Source organism: Trichosurus vulpecula, chromosome 1 (genome assembly GCF_011100635.1).
Source record: "Trichosurus vulpecula isolate mTriVul1 chromosome 1, mTriVul1.pri, whole genome shotgun sequence".
In the NCBI taxonomy this organism is placed as follows: Eukaryota; Metazoa; Chordata; class Mammalia; order Diprotodontia; family Phalangeridae; genus Trichosurus; species Trichosurus vulpecula.
The window spans coordinates 476,475,105-476,497,594 of record NC_050573.1 but is presented as its reverse complement, the minus strand read 5'-3'; the positions used below and the strand labels follow the sequence as shown (position 1 = coordinate 476,497,594).

The following is a 22,490-nucleotide window of genomic DNA, read 5'->3' as shown; positions in this document are numbered from 1 at the left end:
AGAAAGAACTATAGACTATTTTCATTAATGAACACTGATGCAAAAAATTAAACAAATCATTAGGAAGTGAGTTTAAAAAGCATATTAGAAGGAGTATGCATTATGACTAGTTTGTATTTATACCAGGAATTCAGGATTGGGTCAAATTAAGAAAGACCACAAATATAACAAATTATGTCAACTCTCCCAGAAACAGGCTTCTAATCTTTCCACCTCCATTACAATTAGTTTTGCTGAATTTTTTTTTCTACTTTAAAAATCACTGTTACAAGGAGTGGTTCATTGGGGAAAGGGATGAAGGAGAATATATTTGTAAATGAATGCTTTTCCAGAGCCCAAGTGATAAATAATCAAAGGATATGATAAAACAATTTTTCAGAACTATAAACTATCAATACTCTTATGGAAAAATGCTCTAAATCACTAATATTCTTTAAAAATGAAAATTAAAAGAACTCTGAGGTACCACCTCACACCCATCAGATAAGTAAAGTTGACAAAAAAGGAAAATGATAATTGCTGAAGAGGCTAAGGGAAAACAGGTACATTAATGTACTGTTGGAAGTTCAACTATTCTGTAAAGGGATTTGGAACTATGATCAAAAAGCTTTTAAACTATACATAAGATTTGTCCCAGAGACACCACTACTAAACTGATACCCCAAAAAGATCAAAGAGGGGAAAAAGCATATATACAAAGGTATTTATAGCAGTGTGTATGTGTGTATATGCATGTATATGCAAAGAATCGGAAACTTAGGGGTGTCTATCAACCTGGGAATGGCTGAATAAATCACAATATATGAATGTGATGGAATACTATTTTGCTGCAAGAAGTGATGAAGGGTGTGGTTTCAGAGAAATCTGGGAAGTCTTGTATGAATTGATGCAGAGTGAAATGAACAATCCAGGAAAACAATTTATACAATAACAACAATGTTGTAAAGACAAACAGTTTTACGAGATTTAAGAATTCTGAGTAACACAATGACCAACCACAATTCCAGAAGATTCATGATTAAACATGCTCCATACTTCCTGATACAGAAGTGATGAACTCAGAGTGCAGACTGAGACACACACATATACGTATCTGTATGTATATGTATGTATAAATATACATATATATGTGACATGATCAATACAGGAATTTGTTTTGCTTGACTAAACATGTTTGTAACAGAGTTTTTTCTTTTTCATGGTGGGGGAGGGGGATAAGAGGTAGAGAACTTGGATCTGAAAATAAAATAAAATTTAATTTAAACAAGCAAATGGATGCTTTTATGTCAGTGGAAACAAGGGCATCCATCAAAACAAGGTATGATTTTTTAAAAATTCCAATTTTTCCAAAATTGTCCAAAAATAATTTCCAAAAATTGCAAAACAATGACTATTTTTTTCTATTTTAACAAACTACATTTTTTTTTCTCCTAGAGAATCATAGAATTTCAAAGCTAGAGGGGACCAGAACTTAACAAATACCTGAAAGAGAAACCCCTTTACAGCATGTCAGACAAGTGATCATCCAGACTTTATTTGAAGATTTCCAATTATTTGGAACTCATCACTTTTCAAGGCTATCCTTTCTACTTCTGGATACCTCCAATTGCTAAGAAATTTTTTCTTACATAAAACCCAAATTTTCTACTGTGTAATTTATACATATTACTCCTATTTTTGCCCTCTGGGATTAAGCAGAACAAATCAAATGCCTCCATTTTTGTGGTATACCTTCAAATACTTGAAGAAAGTTAAAATATCTCCTTGAGTCTTCTCTTCTTTAGACTAATACCCCCAATTTCTTCTACTATATTCGTATCTCTTTTTTTCCTATTTTCTCTTTTTAAATCATTATTTATTTATTTAATATGTTTAATTTTCAGCATTAATTTTCACAAGAGTTTGAATTACAAATTTTCTCCCCATTTCTACCCTCCCCCCACTCCAAGACTGCATATATTCTGATGGCCCCATTCTCCAGTCACCCCAGCCTTCTGTCACCTCACTCCCCCCCAACCCCTTTTCCCTTACTTTCTTGTAGGGCAAGATAGATGTTTATGCCCCATTGCCTGTCTTATTTCCTAGTTGCATGCAAAAACTTTTTTTTGAACATCTGCTTTTAAAACTTTGAGTTCCAAATTCTCTCCCCTCTTCCCTCCCTACCCACCCTCCCTAAGAAAGCAAGAAATTCAACCTAGGCCACATGTGTATCATTATGCAAAACCCTTCCACAATACTCATGTTGCGAAAGACTAACCATGTTTTGCTCCTTCCTATCTCCCTTTATTCAATTTTCTCCCTTGACCCTGTCCCTTTTCAAAAGTGTTTGCTTTTGATTACCTCCTCCCCCAATCTGCCCTCCCTTCTATGGTGACCTCTTTTTTATCTCCTTCCTCCTTCTTTCCTGGGGGGTAAGATACCCAATTGAGTGTGTATGTTATTCCCTCCTCAGGTCAAATCCAATGAGAGCAAGACCCACTCATTCCCCCTCACCTGCTCCCTCTTCCCTTCCAACAGAACTGCTTTTTCTTGCCACTTTTATGTGAGATAATTTACCCCATTCTACCTATCTCTCCCTTCCTCCCTCTCAATATATTCCTCTCTCATCCTTTAATTTGATTTTATTTTTTTAGATATCATCCCTTCATATTCAACTCACCCTGTGCCCTCTGTCTACGTATATATATGTATATGTGTGTGTGTGTGTGTATGTATGTTTTATGTATATTCCCTTCAGCTACCCTAATACTGAGGTCACATGAATTATATACATCATCTTTCCATGTAGGAATGTAAATAAAACAGTTCAACTTTAGTAAGTCCCTTATGATTTCTCTTTCTTGATTACCTTTTCATGCTTCTCTTAATTCTTGTGTTTGAAAGTTAAATTTTCTATTCAGCTCTGGTCTTTTCATTGAGAAAGCTTGAAAGTCCTCTATTTTACTGAAAATCTATATTTTGCCTTGGAGCATGATACTTAGTTTTGCTGGGTAGGTGATTCCTGGTTTTAATCCTAGCTCCATTGACCTCCAGAATATCATATTCCAAGCCTTAACGTAGAAGCTGCTAGACCCTGCGTTACTCTGATTGTGTTTCTACAATACTCAGTGTCTTTCTGGCTGTTTGCAGTATTTTCTCCTTGATCTCAGAGCTCTGAAATTTGGTGACAACATTCCTAGTAGTTTTCTTTTTGGGATCTTTTTCAGGAAGTGAGAGGTGGATTCTTTCCATTTCTATTTTACCCTCTGGCTCTAGAATATCAGGGCAGTTTTACTTGACAATTTCTTGAAAGATGATATCTAGGCTCTTTTTTTGATCATGGCTTTCAAGTAGTCCAATAATTTTTAAGTTATCTCTCCTGGATCTATTTTCCAGGTCAGTGGTTTTTCCAATGAGATATTTCACATTGTCTTCCATTTTTTCATTCCTTTGCTTCTGTTTTATAATATCTTGATTTCTCATCAAGTCACTAGCTTCCACTTGCTCCAATCTAATTTTTAAGGTAGTATTTTCTTCAGTGGTCTTTTAGACCTCCTTTTCCATTTGGCTAATTCTGCCTTTCAAGGCATTCTTCCCCTCATTGGCTTTTTGGAGCTCTTTTGCCATTTGAGTTAGTCTATTTTTTAAGGTGTTGTTTTCTTCAGTGTATTTTTCAGTATTTTTTTGGGTCTCCTTTAGCAAGTCATTGACTTGTTTTTCATAGTTTTCTCATATTGCTGTCATTTCTCTTCCCAAATTTTCCTCTACTTCTCTAACTTGCTTTTCCAAATGCTTTTTGAGCTCTTCCATGGCCTGACACCAGTTCACGTTTTTCTTGGAGGCTTTTGGTGTAGTCTCTTTGACTTTGTTGACTTGTTCTGGCTGTATGTTTTGGTCTTCTTTGTCACCAAAGAAAGATTCCAAAGTCTGAGTCTGTTTTCGCTGCCTGTTCATGTTCTCAGCCAAGTATTTGACCCTTGAGCTTTTTTTCAGGGTATGACTGCTTGTAGAGTAGAGGGTACTTTGTTCCAAGCTTGAGGGGATGTGCTGTTGTTTTCAGAGCTATTTCTATACAGCAAGCTCTGCCACACCAGCACTCCTCCTCCCCCAAGAACCACCAACCAGGACTAGACTCGGATCTTAAGCAGGCTCTGCACTCCTGCTCTGATCTGCCACTTAATTCCTCCCACCAGGTGGGCCTGGGGCCAGAAACAACTGCAGCTGTAGTTCTGTAGCTGCACCACCCCCACTGCGCCCCCCCGGGTGGTGGCTGAAGTGGGAACTCCTTTCACTCTGTCCCAGAAGCTTTTCCCACTAAGCTTCTCTTGTGTGTTTGTGGGTTGAGGAGTCTGGTAACTGCCACAGCTCACTGATTCAGGGCTGTAGGGCGTGTTCTGCCTGGCTCCTGGTCTGGTTGGTCCAGGCGCAGCCCATGCTGGGCTCTGCTCCGCTCTGCTCCCAGCTCTGTGCGCGATAGACCTTACCCAGCAACCATCCAAGCTGTCCTGGCTGGAGCCCTGCTTCCCTCTTCTATTTCATGGGTTCTGCAGTTCTAGAATTTGTTCAGAGCCATTTTTTATTGGTGTTTGGAGGGTCCTGGGGGAGAGCCCTAGGCAAGTTCCTGCTTTACAGCCACCACCTTGGCTCCCATTCATATCTCTTAAATTTGAGGCTTTTTTCAGTCCTTCTTGCATTGTTCAAGGTGATCTCTGGCTTAACAATATTTGTACTAACATGGAGTTCCCAGAAGTGAACTCCAGACATAATTTGATCAAGGCAAAGTACAGAATGGCAATCACTTCCTTATTACTGGAAACTATGAGACCCTCTTAATGGATTCCGAAATTCCATTTGCTTTGTTGATTGATATATTATACTGCTGATTCATATTGAATTTGTGTACTACTTCTCCCCCCACTAATTTTTCCAATTTGTTGTTTAACTATGTCTCTCCAACCTTATACTTGTGAAGGAGAATTTTGAACCCCACTGTAACAGAACTGAGGTAACAAATATAGACACATGCTCACTCACATTGCTCAAGAGGGATTCTATCAACAATGTTCCTAAATTGCTAGTGTCCTGTGTAGAGAAGATGGTAGTGGGATTGATCATGGAAGACATCAGATTCCCAAGCAGTTTGATCCTCATATCTAGTCTTCTAGCAGAAGAAGTAGGGTTTTTTTTGGGTAATACTAGCCCTAGAGACTGACTCAAGTGTAACCCCAAGTTTGAGATTTCAAGGACCCAAACTTCTGGGAAAGAGAAAGGGTATTTCTTGAGTAGTGCACCTCTTGGAAAAAGAAGAGGAATGTCCACAAAGTCCCTGTAGTCAAAGCAACAGGTAAGATATATAGACACATCATAAAGGAACAAGAGATCAGGGCTTTGCTTCCTTTCTCCTACTATTACAGTGTGTATTTTTATATAGTGGTGGTCTGATGTGATGGGTATTGCCTGTCTAGCAGTTACAAAGTGTGTGCTTTCTGGGACCCCAAACCCAGGGGTCTCTGTAAATCTCAAATAGACTGTTTAAGACCCTGTGGAAGGGCTAGGAATTCACTAGAATTTGGAATGTTGCCCCAGGGGCAACCTTATCAGGTTTATTTGATCCTACAAATCTTCTGTCTTCTGCTCTATTAGCCACATTTATGGAAAGCTAGATTCCAGGATATTTGGAGATTTCCTTGGGGGTAAAATCTTGGTGGGAATGGAAAGCAAAGAGAATACAACCTCCTTTTGCTAGGATGATATTATACCCCTCTGGCCAGAATATCCAACCTAAACTTACTTTTCCACCATCTCATTTTTATCACTTTTTCCACCTTGAATTTTCTTTATTGATCTTAAAGGAAGGATGTCGAAGACCCTGGCCTTTCTACCTTCAGTAAAGCCCTCTCCTTCAGAAGTTTTGAGAGAAAGCTATGTTGTTTCCTCTAGATTCAATTCTTTCTCTCCCCTGTGCCTTTCCTATCAGCTCCTAATTTTACCTCTCATTGCACCTGAAGACATTCCTCTTGATACCTAGGAAAATTCCAGCAATGTACCCTCTTGGTGGAAAGTCAAAACTTTTCTTCTAACCTCTTCAAATTCTTTACCTGATAGTCATTCAAGATATCATTTAACCATACTCCTAGGAGTGCAGCAACTAACTAGCAAGCATTTATTGAGCATTTTCTGTGTGCCTAGCATTGTGAAGGACATAGGAAGGATTCATTTATTCAACAAATATATTAATCAATCCATAAGCATTTATTTATTAAGTACCTACTGGGCACCAGGCACTGTGCTAGGCATTGTGGATATATAGATACAAAAAATCAAACACTCTCGAGGAGCTCCCATTCTATTAAACAACTGTTATGTTCAAGGCCTACACCAGAGGAGACAAGACTAGACGGACACTATAAAGAAGAAACATGACCATCTCTGCCCCTGGAGAGTGGGAAAGATAAAACTAACCTAGATAAAACAGAACAGAATGAAATTAGGGTAGTATAAAATTGTTAATTTGTATCTCATAGACTTTAAGTGTAGAGAAGAGAGAAAACTTATGGGCTGGAATAATGGGGTAGGGCTTTCTGGAGAATGGAAGACTTTAGTTAAGTCCATTCTACAAGATAATTTTTGATGCACAGGGATCTAATAGGAGAGCTTAAAAGATTCCAGGGAACACTGCAACAGAATAGTTTATTTTCTACTTCAAATAAACTTCATTTTCCCTAGATTCACTCCCTAATTACCCAGTGTTTCTTGACCTTTTGTCCACCTCTAAATCTTCTACCTTTTTTCCTTAGAAAATGTCCTTTTCTGGGGCTGTATGTCCCAATAAATCTGCTCATTGTGATTGCTAACTAACCCCTAGTTGAATGTGCAGAGTGTAAGGCTCTTTTTTTCTTTTAAGCACTCATGGTAATCACCCTTACCCTTCACCCCTGTAATGGGTGAATTTCACAGAATGGAACTGATGGAACCAACAGTGTAGGAAGAGAAAAATAGTTTCGGCAATGAACTGAAGATGAAGCTAGATTTGTAGCTGGTAGAATAACCTTCTTCCAAAGAGTATTAATAGATACATATCAAACTGGAAGGCAGAGCTATCATATTTCAGAGTTCAGTCTTTAGTCTTAATGTGTTCATCATTTTTTATCAATGACCTAGATGAAGACATTAATAAATTTTCTCATGTCACAAAATTGGAAGGGGATGATCAATCCATGAACAAGCTACCCACCTCCTGACAGAGAGATGGCAATGGACTCATAGTACAGATTGAGTATATTTTGACATGGCCAAGGCAGGAATTTATTTTACTTGACTCTGCCTATTTGTAACGGGGTTTTTGTTTTTCTTATTTTCTTAATGGGTAGAAGCAGGGAATGATGGAAGGGAGAGAAGGAAGATCATGAAAACTAAATTAAATTAAAAAAATAAACATGCCCAGTTTAAAAAAATGCATTGGGTGACAGAAGTGAAACTAAGAATGTGAACATAAGCTGAATGAACAAATCTAGCGAAATATTTAATAGGGATATCTGTAAAGTACTACAACTGGTGTTTTTAAAAATTATTTATAAACTACTAAAAAACTGGAAAGCAACTTTGCAAAAATTTAGTTTAGTCTAGTATTTCACAAAAAATTTCAAATTATATATATACAATCTAAATATAAGACTATACCACCTTCAAGTGGATATACAACCTGAATACAAAAATAAATTTATAACAAATTTAAAGGAGACCAGGAGGAGATACCTTTTTTATAGTAATAACAATCTTTCTTCCTTCAAGGATCACTATGAAGAAACACATCACCCAATCCAGACTCTGGCTATAGGTATCTATTGGCGCTGAGGTCATTCCCATTCTTTTCCAAGGAGTTCAGCACATGGTTTATCATCTTCCTTTCTGCCTCAGTGTCCATGCTTATATGAAGAGTCTTCAACATATAGGTGGATATTCTCTCAAACATCCTGACCTCCCAACCTTAGCCTCCTCAACTACCATCATCTGCTCCTTCATTCCACCTCAGCCACAAACAGAGACAGGTACACCCTTATTTTTGCCATTAACCACAAGTATTCCAGTTCCATATTGAGAATTCTTAAATTTATCTATCTGACTATACCCTTCTATCATTCCAGCTCTCTCTACTTACACCTAGTAAACTAACACACCTGATATTTTTCTACTGAAAATAGACATCATTTGCCAAGAGCTCCTTATTTTCCTCTATTTCTCAAACCCATTGACACCCCGCCCCTTACACACATTATCTTCCTTCACTCCCATCCATGATGAAAATGTGGCCCCTCTCTTACCAAGGCTAATTCCCCTACTTTTGCCCTTGATCCTATTAAATCCTGTCTCATTTAGAATAATGTCCCCATGACCATCCCCCCTCTCTCTTCAGTCTTCTTTCTCTCACTATCTACTGCTTCATTCCCTAAAAAACAAAAACAAACAAACAAAAAACTTCTCAATTTTTTCCACTTTTATCCTAGGGTTTTTAAGCCCTCTTTTTTAAACCATTTCTTAAAGCTTTCATCCTGCACTACTCCCTTTCAAAGACAAACTTCTAGAAGAAAAAAAATCTACACTCACTGCCTACATTTTCATTTACTTCTCAACCACTTTGCAATTTGGCTTGTGACCTCATTATTAAACTGATGGTCTTTTTTATTTTTCATTTCTTTACTGTGTTTCAGTGGATAAAGTGCTGGGCCTGAAGTCAGGAAGACCTGATTTCAAATCTGGCCTCAGAGACTTTCTGGTTGTATGACCTTGGATAAGTCACTTAATGTCTGTTTGCCTCAGTTTCTTCAACTGTAAAATCAGGATGATAATAATAATAATACCTATTTTGCAGGGTTGTTGTGAAGATCAAATGAGATAATATTTATAAAAGTCTTTAGCACAGTGCCTGGCATACAGTAGGTGCTAAATATAAATGCTAATTATTATTATTAGCATCATTATTAATTTTGTTACTACTATAATGCTCTGCATTATTTGACATTGTTAATCATCCTCTCCTTTTAGATGCTTTCTCTCTTTCTACCTTTCTGTTCACCCCTTCTCAGTCTCTTTTGTAGTATCATTATTCATACATGATCACTTAACTATGGGTTAGATAGCTAAGATTCTGCCCTGGACCTTTTCTCTAAATATTTTCTTTCCTGGTGACCCCATCATCCCATGGGTTAAAATGTCAAAAACGCAGATGACTCCAGATCTATATATTTATCCCGAGTATCCGTAGCTCCAGTACCATCTGCCTGTTAGATATTTCTAAATGTATGTCACATAAAAAACTCACACTCAATATGTTCCAGACAGAAGAAAACATTGTTCCCTAGATTCATTATTCTTCCTAACTTCCCAATATATTTTTTAAGGATGTCATCATCCTTCCAGTCATGAGGTTCATAACCCAGAATCATCCTCAATTCCATACTCTCCTGCATTCCACATATCCAATCAATTGTCATGTCTTGTTAATTCTACCTCAACAACATCTCTTGTATTTGTCCTCACCTCTCCACTCACACAGTCACAACCCTAATTCAGCTCTTCATCACCTTTCATATCTACTTGTGCAACAGCCTATTCATTGGTCTCCTTGTATCCAGTTTCTCTCCTCTCCAATCCTTTGTATAGCTCAAAAAGTGATATTCCTAAGGCACAGATCTGGCTATGTCACTCTCCTATTTAACATATTCAACCGGCTCTTTTAGGAACAAATGTAAACTCATTTGTTTGGCATTCAAAGCACTTTACAACCTGCCTTCAACCTGCCTCCATTATATATCAGTTTTATTACATATTAGTCCCTTCATGCATTCTATAGTTTAGCCAAACTGGCTTTCTGTTTCTCGCATGATACATTACTTCTCCGTCTCTGTACGTTTACATCGGTGGTCTCCCCACCTAAAATGTACTTCCTTCTTATCCCTTTCTCTTATAATTCTTAGTTTCCTTTAAAGCTACTTCCTACATCAAGCTTTCACTGATCCCATTACCGCCAGTTCCTAGCTTCTGAAAAGACCTAGAATTTATTTTGTACACACTTATTTGTGTACATGTTGTTTCCCCATGAGAATGTTATACAACCTCAACTGCACAGCAACCCTTCACTACTTCACTACTGCACAGCAACCCTTGAACACTATCCTTATCAACTCACTCTCCCATTCTCCACAAAGGCTCTTTTATACTTTTTTGGTCCCTTTTCAAACCTACCATTGCTTCCCCTCCTGCCATCCTTTCAGCTGAGAACCTTAACTCATATTTTATGAATAAAATTGAAATTATTTGCCGTGAACTCCCTCTTCTCCCCTCTTCCTCATTTCACATGACTCACATATATTATGCCAACTATCTCCTCTTTCACCTTGGCATAACGTGAAGAAGCAGACTTACTCCTTAGCAAGGCTAACCCCTCTACCTATACAAGTGGTCCCCTTCCATCTTCTGTCCTCCAACACATCATCCCCGCTGTCATCCACACTCTCTCACTAATTTTTAATCTTTTTCTGTCTACAGGCTTGTTCTTTTCTGACCACAAATATGTCCAAGTCTCTCCTATCCACAAACAACCTTCATATGATACCTCCATCCTCATTAACTATTATCCTAGATCTCTTCTTACTTTTGTGACTAAACTGCTTGAAAAGGTTACCTACAATGGATATTGCTACTTTCTCTCCTCCCATTCTCTTCGTAACCCTTTATGGCCTCCAACCTTATCATTCCACGAAATTGCTCTCCCCAAAGTTACCAATGATCTACTTGCCAAATGTAATGGCTTGTTCTCAATCCTCATTCTTCTTCATCCCTCTGCAGCCTTTGACACTGTTGACTACCCTCTTCTTGACAGTCCCTTCACTCCAGGTTTTTGGGACACTACTCTCTTTTGGTTCTCTTCCTGCCTATTCTCTCCTCCTAATCTATTTCTGTCTCCTTCACTGGATCCTAATCCAGATCCTCATCTACAACCCTACAGAATCCTCTCCTAGGCCTTCTTCTCTTCTCCTTCTGTACTACTCACTTGGGGATCTCATCGGTTCCCTTGGATTTAATTACTAACTCTATACTGATATTTCTCAAACCTATCCATTCTGACCTAACATCTCTTCTGACTTCAAATCTCACATCTCCAACTGCCTTTCAGATATTTTAAACTGGATGTCTAGTAGACATCTTAAACCCTGCATGTCCAAAACTGAACTCATTACCTTTTCTCCAAACCCTCTCCCCTCAAAACTTCCCTATTATTGTTCAAGGCAACATTATCCTCTTAGTCCCCTAGGCTCAAAAACCTAAGTAGGAGCCTCAGCTCCTCATTATCTCTAACTACCATCACCCTCATATCCAATGTCCAATATGTTGCCCGAGGCTTGCCAATTTCACCTTTGTAACATCTTTCAAAAATGCCCCCTTTTCTCATTTGATACTACCACCACCCTCATCACACCTGAAGTACTGTAATAGCCTCCCATTGAAAGAGTGGTCTGCCTGCCTCAAGTCTCTCCCATTCTAATTCATCTTTTGTTTAGCTGCCAAAGTGCTTTTTCCTAAAACACAGGTCTGACCATGTAACCCTCCTCAATAAACTTCAGTAGCTCCCTATCACCTCTAGGATAAATATCTTTATAACTTAACACCTACCTTTCCAGTATTCTTACACCTTACTCCTTGCCACATACTTTGATACATTGTCACTGGACCCCTTGCTCTTCCACCAGTAAGGCATTCCATCTTTTGTCTGTGCATTTTCTCTGGTTGTCCCCCATGCCTGAAATGCCCCCCTTAACCTTCTTTGTTTCTTGGCTTTCCCTGGTTTCCTTTAAGTCCCAATTAAAATCCTATCTTCTATAGGAAACCTTTTTCAACCTCTCTTATTTCCAATGCCTTCTCTCTTTTTAATTTTCCCCCTTTTAATCCTCTATATGGATTATGTGTACATCTCTCTTTGCTTGTTGTCTCCCCGTTAGATTGTGAGGTCCTTGAGGGCAGGGACTGTCTTTTGCCTTCCTTTGTATTCCCAGTACTTAGCACAGTGCTTGGCACATTGGAGGCACTTATTAAATATTTGACTATTATTTAAATGTAATCAACATTTGTTTTTGTAGAAAGGTTTGACCTGCATTCTTTTTTGTCCATTCAACTTTTCATGCAATCAGATTGGATTCTCTATTAGGAGGTTGCTTCCTTTGGGAAAAACTCATGGAAAGGAGCTACCTTAATATAATGTTCTAGTTTTTTCTATTTCAACCATTTGAATCCAGAGGTGACAATACTTTAGAGTAGATACAAACTGTAGAACACACAAGTTAGGTTGTAAATAGAAACAAAAGTAGAGGGAAAGCCAGTAATAAAGGACTTACCACAGTATCCTGGTGTTCCACATACAGTCTTCATGGTAACTTGATCCTCCACAATTTTAGAAAGTCCAAAATCAGCTGTTAAAATAAAGGGAGCAAATCACAAAACAATTCAATATTCTCACATCTACTGTTCAATGACAGACTATTCTACTGTGCACATGATCCTCAATAAAATACTTTTTTTGTTGGTGGAGGGTTGGGGGCAAAAAAGAAAGGATTATAGGGAGAAAAGTTGGAAGATTTTAATAATAGAGAAAATTCCAAAAAAGTAATCTTATGACTATCCTCTCTTCAATCCATGCCAGAAGTTCTTAAATTTTGGGGGGTCATAGATCCTTTCGGCACTCTGGTGAGGACTGCTTCTCAGAATAGTTTTAAATTAGTTAATATGTCAATGATCAAATGAGTGAATATATGTCAAAGGGTTTGTAACTCTTAAAGTGATATGTAAATATCAGCAATTGTTATTTTTATGATCACTGTTTTAAGTGCATAAATCAAATATGTAGAATTTCAATGGAAACCAAGTATGTTCAGATAGTTATTGAAATATTAAAAAAAGTTCATGAACCCCAGATTAAGAATCCCCAATCTATGCTAATGTATTAAAAGTTTCTTTCAATGAAATAGTACAAGCAAAATAAAATAACATTAGGTTACCAGTCCTGACAGTAGTGAAATGCACAATTATTGCCAAGAACAGTACAGACAAATAGAACAATTCAAAACTTCTGAATCATTTAGTGAGACTGAAATGCAAAACAAAAGAACTTTTCAACAAAGTTTGGAAAAAAATGGTCATTCATGAACAGAAATATGAAATATCTGTATTCTGCCAGAATGTAGATAGCAAATTGCTCTTGGGTATTTGGGGGACAATAATCAATTGTTATCACAAAGGAAAGAAAAACAGTTTTTCAAACTTAAAGAAAATTTCTTCAGTCAAAAATTTCATTTGGGCTAAGCATCGTTTAAAGTTGCCATTATTTTGAGTGATTTGTCAAGCTAGAATCATCTGACTCAGGAAACACATTAAGTACTTTTCATTGGAAATCTTTTACTTCTAGAAGCTGGAGTGAAATTCTTGGCATTTTAACTTTAAAAAGTAACTATGTTCCCATTAAAGATGACTATGAGTTGAAAGTACTTCAGAATGCAAAGTTCTATTGCATAAATTATTATCTATTAATCCATCATCAGATAAGCTTCTTTTAGTATAACATTTCTGAAAGGGAGGTCAAGGAAAATGAGATCTTTCCTGAAGTCCACTGTTTTTTGTGTGTTTTTCTAATGGCTGTCCACAGCAAATTCTAGATGATTTTCACCATTTTCAGAATTTCTTTTTAGTGTCTCCATTCATGAAATGGACCCTACCATCATATGTATGAGCTCATTTTCAATGGCTAGAGATAAACACACAGATTAAATACACAGAAGGTGCCATATGTGCATTACAGAACAAAGTCATGTTGAGGGAATGTATTGACATTTTCATGATATATAGTCCACTCTTGGTTAGCTAGAGCTTAATTAAAAAGAAGTTGCATCATTCTGGCTTTTTGTTCCTCATGTTTTTGCTTTCTCCCTTTTATCCTAAGGCCACATCTATTTGGGGGGCAGCAAATGATAATTGTGTTAAAAAAATCCTTTCTTTAGTAAGAGAAAAAACAAAACCAAAAGTTAGAACAATGTTCTGTCCATGACTAACAACTAATAAGAATTTGCTTCAAGATTCATGGAAGGGTAATTCCAAACACCTTTGCACTGTCCAGCTCTTTTTTTAAGTGGAGTACTGTTTGGAAAACTACTAATACCCAGAGATGGACAATTCGTTCCTTTTTGGATCAGGCCGAGTAACCTTGGGCTAAAATTCTCATTTGCTTAGAGTCAAGTTTTTACTACAGCAACCACTTTTCTATATTTAACACCACAATATGGGGCACAACCACTTCAGACATAAAGCATTTTTCATTTCTTTTAAGATTCAAAATAATCCAGGAATTACTGGAGAGAAGAAATATTTTGCATCCTACTAAAAACATTTATCTCCCTATAAAAAGAGGAGTGATAAGTTATTAGGGTTATTTCTTACCTATTTTGAGTGGTGCATCTGGTTCTGGAGTTGCATAGAGAAGATTCTCAGGTTTAAGATCACGATGAACAATTCCATTTTCATGTAGGTACTAAACAGGAAAACACATGTTAAGAAATTCAGAAAACTTTATTTATTGTATACTCTTATAATATATATGTGTATATATATGATAGGCAATTTTACTATTTGCATATAAATAAAGAAATTAACCTGAAAACCAGAAATTTTTTAAAAGTAGGAGTGATCAAATTGTTGACTCTAATGGTTATCTGAATGTGAAAGGCAGTTTCAATGCCATAGTATCAAATAGGTGGACTGAGATAATACCTACTAAGAAATAGTATTGGCTATTCTACTCACATGTGCAGATACAATAATTTAATTATTATTGCTTAACAATTGCTTCAGAGAAAAGAGAGTAAGGAATTCAGTGGCCACAAAAGAATATAAATATGACTTGGTTATCACTTGCATAGCATAATAACTATAGCAAATGATAAAAACTATGATAATACAAAGCACATACCATTAAATGTCCTGATTTTCAAAAAAAAAAGGGAAGAAAATGGAGTCTATAAAATCATAGACCAATGAGTTTGGTTTTGATTCCTAAAATTCTAATACGTGTTATTAAAAGGATAGTTAGTAAAATATAGTTCAACTAGATTAATTTTTTTTTGTTATGAACTTGCCAAACATCAATAAACATAGACATTTCCACATAGAACTGTAACCAGAAAGGAAAAAATTCTGAAGCCTAACTGTGAACTCTGCGAATTGGATTCTTGTGCAGTGTTTTTTTTCCTTTCTGGAAGGGACTAATGATCTTGTTTCTTGGGCCTGGGGAAGGTTTCTTCTCATCTGAAGTTTTTGAATGATGACTGGCAACAGCAGGGTACTCCTCCCACCTCCATTCATCCCCACCAGGAGACCACCACTGAGGAGAAGGGTGGCAATGATGGTGATCAAAGAGAAGAGACTAGATTTTATGTACTGTAGGCTTAACTCCTACAATGAATGCTCCTCTAAGGAGAAAATGATAAAAACTATTGGAGGATAAAGGGAAACTGTAACATTCTGATAGATGCTAAAGATGACCACTCATTGAAGATCAAGACAAGAGCCATAAGCATTAGCTCTGTTCCCATATGCCTCTTGCCATTGGTACTCTATTTCTTTAAGATGTTTCTATTGTCTGAATTTTTGTCTTCTCTAAAGAATGGCCAATCATAAAGAATCTGTGCTTCATGTCTATTAATTAATTATGTGTAAGGGGGAGTGCAGTGAAAGAGGGTGATTACTATCTAGGAATACACCAAACTGAGATAGGACAGTGGTTTGAACCTCTGTCTAAAGTAGTCAGCATTTCAACTTTGTCATTTCTTGTTGCATGAAAGTATCCCATTACATTTGAACCTTTGGCTCAAGCAGCCATTTGCATATAATTCTCCACTTTGGTGGAGATAGATTACTCAATGTTTCATGCCTATTTGAGGGGTGGAGTTGGTGAGAGCTAAAGGTCCGAAGTTTGCATTTTCTCTAGGCGTGTGTCATGTCCCTAAGAACAATACTGGGAAATTTGCATTGGATAGTCAAGAAAATGCCTGGGATGATGGAAGGTCCTTGAACCAGACAAAGTACAGATAGCCTAGGAGGGGGTAACTGTAATAGAGGGGAACTAAAGGTAAGGCTAGATGTCTCTTGGAATAAGATCTCTGATAATTTTGTGTCAGTCAATAACTATTTATTAAGGACCTACAATGTTGGGCACTGTGCTAAGAGCTGGGGTACAAAAGAGAGTCAAAAGACAGTCCCTGCACTCAAGGAGTTCATAATATAATAAGGAAGAGGGGGAGAATAAGCAGAGAAATAAATACATACAGGATAAATAGGAAATAATTAATAGAGAGAAGGTACTAGAATTAAGAGGGATTGGGAATTGCTTCCCAGTGGGAAGATTGGATTTTAGTTGGGGCTTGAAAGTAAGGGAAGCCAGGAGACAGTGATGAGGAGGGAGAGCTTTCCAGGCATGAGAGATGGCCAGCGAAAATCCCCAGAGCCAATAGATGGAGTGTCTTGTTTCTGTAACAGCAACAAGACCATTGTGGATCAAAGAGAACATAGGGCTAGGGGAGGGAGGTGTAAGAAGACTGAAAAGATGCATGTGTGTGTGTGTGTGTGTGTGTGTGTGTGTGTGTGTGTGTGTGTGTATGGCGGGGCGGGGAGATGGTTAGGTTAATGAAGGCCTTTAAACATCAAACATAGGATTTTGTATTTGATGGGAGTTTATTGGGGGTGGAGGGAGATGAAATGGTCAGACCTGTGGTTTAGGGAAAGCACTTTGGCAGCTGAATGGAGGACATATTGGAGTAGGGAGAGACTGAAGGCAGGCAGACCAACCAGAAGCCTATTGCAAAAACCCAAGCATGAGGTGATGAGGACCAATCTGGACTGGGGTGGTGGCAATATCAGAGGAGAAAAGGAGGTATATTGGAGAGATGCTGCAAAGGTAAAATTGACATGCCTTGACAACAGACAGTAGATTGGATGTGGGGTGGCGGGGAGAGAGCAGAGTTAGATATGAGGAGCTGAGGATGATGCTTAGGTTATGATCCTGAGGGACTGGGAGGGTGGTGTTGCTCTGGACAGTAAGAGGGAAGTTTGGAGCTAGGAAGGGTTTAGGGGAAAAGACAAATGGGTTTACTTTTGGCTCTATTACATTTAAGATACTCTAATACTACGCAGCACAAAGGAGAAAAGCTTGCTCAGTCCCTCCCCAAGATGGAGCAAAAAGTCTTTTGTAGACTTTTTGTAGACAATTTTTGGTTATTCCTACAAAGGCTTTTACAGACAGGCATTCTGGATTCTGAGAATGCAGGTAAAATTGCATCACAGAGATTGAGGCAGGGGTTTGTAAATGACCCTCATATATTTAATGTCAACAGAACTACGCATTCACAGAAACCACTGTCCAAAGTGAGAACATGTGCTCCTGAGTTTCAAGGATCAATAATAATGGCCACCCTGACTGTTATAAATACTGATAGCCTGCCCAAGAGTAGATAAACAAAACTATAATGATCTTGATGGTAAGCCCATAAAGAATACTAAGTCAGGCATAGGAGCCAAGAGATCAATCGATGACAAGAGAACTAGACCCATCAGACCAGTCACCAGGCTAACTTACTTCAGGGAATTCTTAAAAATATACACATATCTAGGCAACAATACTGGTGTCATACAAGAAGAACACTTAAGGTTGTTTCTCCATGGGTGTGATTTCTGATTATATCTCAGCATTGCTTCAAGATTCTAGAGGCAGATGTTAGAGGAGAAACCATGATATTTCTGGAATATTTATCCAAGGCAGTCATCCAGAAAATTCCATTCAAATAAGAAAACAATTTGATTCTAGAATATCCTGAGGTGTTTTTTTTTACCTTATTTAAAAGGGTTATGAAATATACTTAGCTTTTTTGGGGGAAAACTATTCAGTAGATTCAAAGTTCTAGAGACTAGTCACACCTTGTATTGTTATTGGAAACAGACTATGTCTTATTTCTAGCCAGGTCCATCCTACATTCTTAGGATGACCCTAAAGGTCCTAGAAGTTCTGAATCCTCCTGCTTTCTCTCTTGATTAACTCTTAGCTATATTGTGGAAAAAAAAGAGGAAAGTCATTCACAGTACTTAGTCACAACCACTTGCAGACTGCCTTCAGCTATATTCTGGAAATTACAAATTTTCTCTAGACAATTTTTGGTTATTCCTGCAAAAAAAGACATGTTGTACCAATTTGCAACAATATCCCTAATGGGTTCCATAGCAGTGACACAGAATTTCTACAGTATTCTTCAATACCTCTTCAAATCTTCCAAATTGTCAAAAGAAAATGAAGTACTGTCTTGCTATGCTGTATTTACTAGCAACAGTTTTTCCCTCATCATGATCCTTTGAGAGTGAGAATAAATCCAGATGTGAAATAGATCCAAAATTGTAGAACTGTAGAGAATAAGTGTGGAATCAAATGAGTTATCTAGTGACAATAATACTTGATTTGGAGATAATGCCCTTGATAATTCATAAATCTGTATGGAAGGCTTTAAAGAACTAAAAAATCTGCTGGGTTTTCTGTGGTAGAAAAATAAATTATCCATTTATTTTATTATGTTCATTATCTCTATGACTATCAGCATCATGTTACATAATAGGCACCTATTTATGAGAGAAATCAGATAATAGCTGATGGAGTAAAACTTAATACCTTTCCTAATACAAAAATATTCTAAGTAAATTAGAAACATAATTATCTTATGATTTGATCAGTAGAACTTCCTGTCTGAAGAATGAATATAACATATGTACATTTAGCCTACTTTCAATATTAATAGCTTACTAATCAAATAAGATTCTGTAATTACAGGTTAGAAAATAAATGAGCAGCATTCTGCCCATGTACAAGTTTAGATATAAGGGATACCATGACAAAATCACAAAGTAATTACTTTTCCATTTATGTGGCAAGTAATTTTTTAAATCAAATTTCATTATATTTTCAAATGAAGATGCACCATCCCTTCCTCCCACCTCTCTTCCCCACCCTTACCAACACCCCCAATCAGAAAGCAAGAAAAAGAAAACCTTTGTAATAAACATGTCAAGCAAAAAAAAATATTCTGCATTCCTGCTTTGTTGTTGTTCAGTCATTTCGGACTCTGTGAGCTCATTTGGGGTTTTCTTAGCAAAGATATTGGAGTGGTTTGTAATTTACTTCTCTAGCTCATTTTACAGATGAAAAGGGAAACAGGGTAAGGTATCTGACTGTTGGGGCATGATGAAGTCCTGCAGCCAAATGGAAAATGATGAGGTGTCTCCCTAGGTCCCCTTCTTAAATAGAGGATTTATGAGAAGCCCATTGATGTCCACCCTCCACCCTCTCCAATTAGAGGAAGGGATGGGGTCCAAAAGATAGGGAGTACTTTGGTGTAAGTTGTAGATTTGATTTGATCTTTCAGGAAGATGAGCTTTTAGAGACAATGGTGAATTTCAAGTGAACAACATGCATTGTGATTGTTTATTTTGTTAATCAGAGTTTCCATGTCTTTCAAAGTTGTTTGTCTTTATGATATTATTATTATACGAATTTTCTCCTTATTCTTTTAGCTTCACTCTATATCAGTTCATATGTCTTCCCAGATTTTTCTGAAACCATCTCCCTCATCATTTCTTGTAGCAAAATAGTAATCTATCATTTAAACTGATCTCCAATTGATAGGCATCCCTTCAGTTTCCAAATCTTTGATGTGGCAAGGCATTAGATAAATCAAGTGCCTTTGATTGAGTCTTGCCTTTGTTTGTAGGAAGGCCCACACCCTTTTGCTAGTTAGGTCACAAGAGCTGTGAAACCCTCAAGAAGTGTGAAGTGCTCTGACCCTGAAGAAGTGTATATATACTTTGAGGTTAGCATTTTGTTTGGGGCTCACTCATTGGAAGAGTGATGGTGTGGAGACTCTGGGTAGCCGTTAAGGAGGTCCCCCCTCTCCTGGCTTTAAAAACCCAGATGTTGGTGCTTCTCTCTCTAGTAACTATGTATGTATAGCTTTGGTCAGATAGCTAGAAGTCTGTCTGTTGGTTTGTGTTATTTGCTCTGCTTATACTTTTTGTTTGTAATTTCTATTCGTATTTTCTCTGAAAGTTCATGGTGCTGACTTTTTCCCCTGAACTAAATGAATGATATATATGTGTGTGTGTGTGTGCGCGCGCGCACGCGCGCGTGTTTAATTAAAGTGAGATTGTTAACCCCTTAAAGTTGCTTTCTTTAGAAAAGCAGATCAAAGAATCTGTGCTAGCAGCCCTCCTGTGTGCTGGTGTTATTGGCCTTACATGGCCACAGTAGCTGCTAGTAACACTGTTGTTACAATATTCTTGCCATGTTAGGGCAAAGTGAACCCCGCTTCATTAACTGTTTAATAGCTTAAGTGTCTCAATTCATTCCAATGTTGAATTTGAATTAAGAGAATGCTAATGTTAGAGCCACCTCCAACAGATATTATCTCAGAATCCATCTTGCCCCAAGTAGACACAAGAAGGAAACAACAATTTAAAAAAAACCAATTTATTAAGCACTTATTGTGCTTACTGTGTGCCGAGAACTGTACTAAGTACTGAGGGAGAGACAACATTTAGGTAAATCATTTTCTCATCCCTCCTGAAGCTTACAATATGGCTTAATAGGGAAAGAACACCTAAAAATAGATGGCTATAATAGACAATATTACAAAATAAGTTGTATGACCTTGGGTAAGTCATTGAAACTCTCCACCTCAGTTCACTAACCCGTTAAATAGGGATATTTATAATATGTACCTTACAGGGCTGTTTGTGAGGAAATATAAATCTTAAAGTGCTTTAGAAATGTGAGTCATTCTTTGTTGTGGGCAGGACACTTATATACATCCTGAGCAGCTTGATTTAGTTTCCCCCCGGGTTATAGTGAATTGACACTGTGAAACAGAGCTGAGCACATTTTGAGTTAATGTGACTTCCAGGTACATTGACCTGAAATCCCGCTGTGAGCTCTTTGCCAGGGAATATATAAATATAATTCTGTGGATTCAGCAGGAGGCTTCTAAGACCCCATCTATAATCTTAACCTTTGGGCTCCAAGTGGTCCATTGCACCAAATGGGAAAGCCTTTCCAGTACAGAAGTGATTGTAGTGGTGGTGATGGCAATAACAGTGATCCCTGTCATTGACAGTGTAGTCATCTTCATAGTAGCTATAGCAGTGCCCAGGTATGGGGGTGGTATACATTGACATGGAGGGGGATTAGGAAAAATTCACAGAGGAGGTAGCATTTGAATTGGGCTCAGTGGGTACCATAACTTCAGGTAGAAATAAAAGTGAGAAATATAGTAGGCAGAGTCAGGAAGGCAGAAACTTAGAGGGTGTGTTCAGGAACACAGAATATCCTCACTTAGCTGCAGTATAGAGTAGGTCAAGGGAGTAATATGAATTAAAGCAAAAAAGGTTGGGTAGTGTCAAATTGTTGAGGAACTTGAATGCCAGGCAAAAGATCTTGAGTCATCCAATAGCCCCTGACAACTTTTGAGCTGGAGTGATATGATCTAACTTAGTCAAAATGGAGGCAAATCTGGGTGGTTGGAGCATGAGTGAGCTGCCTAAAGATGGGCACTTCGGAAAAAGGAAAATGTTCGGAATAATCCCATTTCTGACAAGCTGTCAATCAACTCTGCTTGAAGACTTCTGATGGTAATTAACTTAATACCTATTAAGGAAATCCATTTCACTTTTGTAAAGCTCTATTTGAACAACAATCCCTCTTTTACATCAAAGAAAGACTTAAATATTTGATAATAGCTCCATCTAGTGTCTTCTCCAAGCTAAAAAAATTCCCAGTTACTCATAACTGTGTATTTCTACCCATTAAAGTGATTACCTTTGTTAGATAAGAATACTTCTTGATTGAATCAATGAATCAGAACTGAGTTACGAGGAAGGCCCATACATTTCTTTGAATAAATATAAATGTCACAGTATACCCTGTAATCTCTGCTTCCTAGAAGACGAAGAATCATGGATATCTTGAGCTCCAGAGTTCTGAGCTATAATGGTCTAAGTTGATTAGGTGTTTGTACTGTGTGGCGTCACTATAGTGAATACCCTTCCCCCAAGGAAGAAGAGTAGGAGGAGGAGACCACCTTATCTAAAGAGCCCATATTGGAAATGGGAGTCAAAGTCAGATCCCACTGCACTGCCAGCCTGGATGAGATGGGAAGACCCAGCCTTTAGTAAAATAAAATAAAGCAAAGCCATTTTTTGAGAGACTTGATTATTTCCCAAGGAATTTTTATAAAAAGGGAGTTATCTTAGAAACAGGTAGCGATTCTGGGGGTCCTAGATACAGAGACAAATGACTGGGATCTTGCCAAGATGAGCCAGAAAGAGCCAGTGCCCAAAAGCAACTGAAGAAAATAGAAAGAGAAGGTAAAACTAAGTTGTGCCAG

At 37.7% G+C, this 22,490-nt stretch overlaps 1 protein-coding gene across 1 annotated transcript in view; it reads right to left on the bottom strand.

Annotated features, from left to right (window-relative positions):
• CAMK4 (calcium/calmodulin dependent protein kinase IV) overlaps positions 1 to 22,490 on the bottom strand; it is a 223,968-nt gene that overhangs the window by 42,530 nt on the left and 158,948 nt on the right. Inside the window, exons 6-7 of the mRNA XM_036742347.1 lie at positions 14,461 to 14,551; positions 12,369 to 12,443 (exon numbers count right to left, since the gene is read on the bottom strand). Of these exons, the coding sequence (XP_036598242.1) occupies positions 12,369 to 12,443; positions 14,461 to 14,551 (166 nt within the window). The remainder of the gene's footprint in view (positions 1 to 12,368; positions 12,444 to 14,460; positions 14,552 to 22,490) is intronic.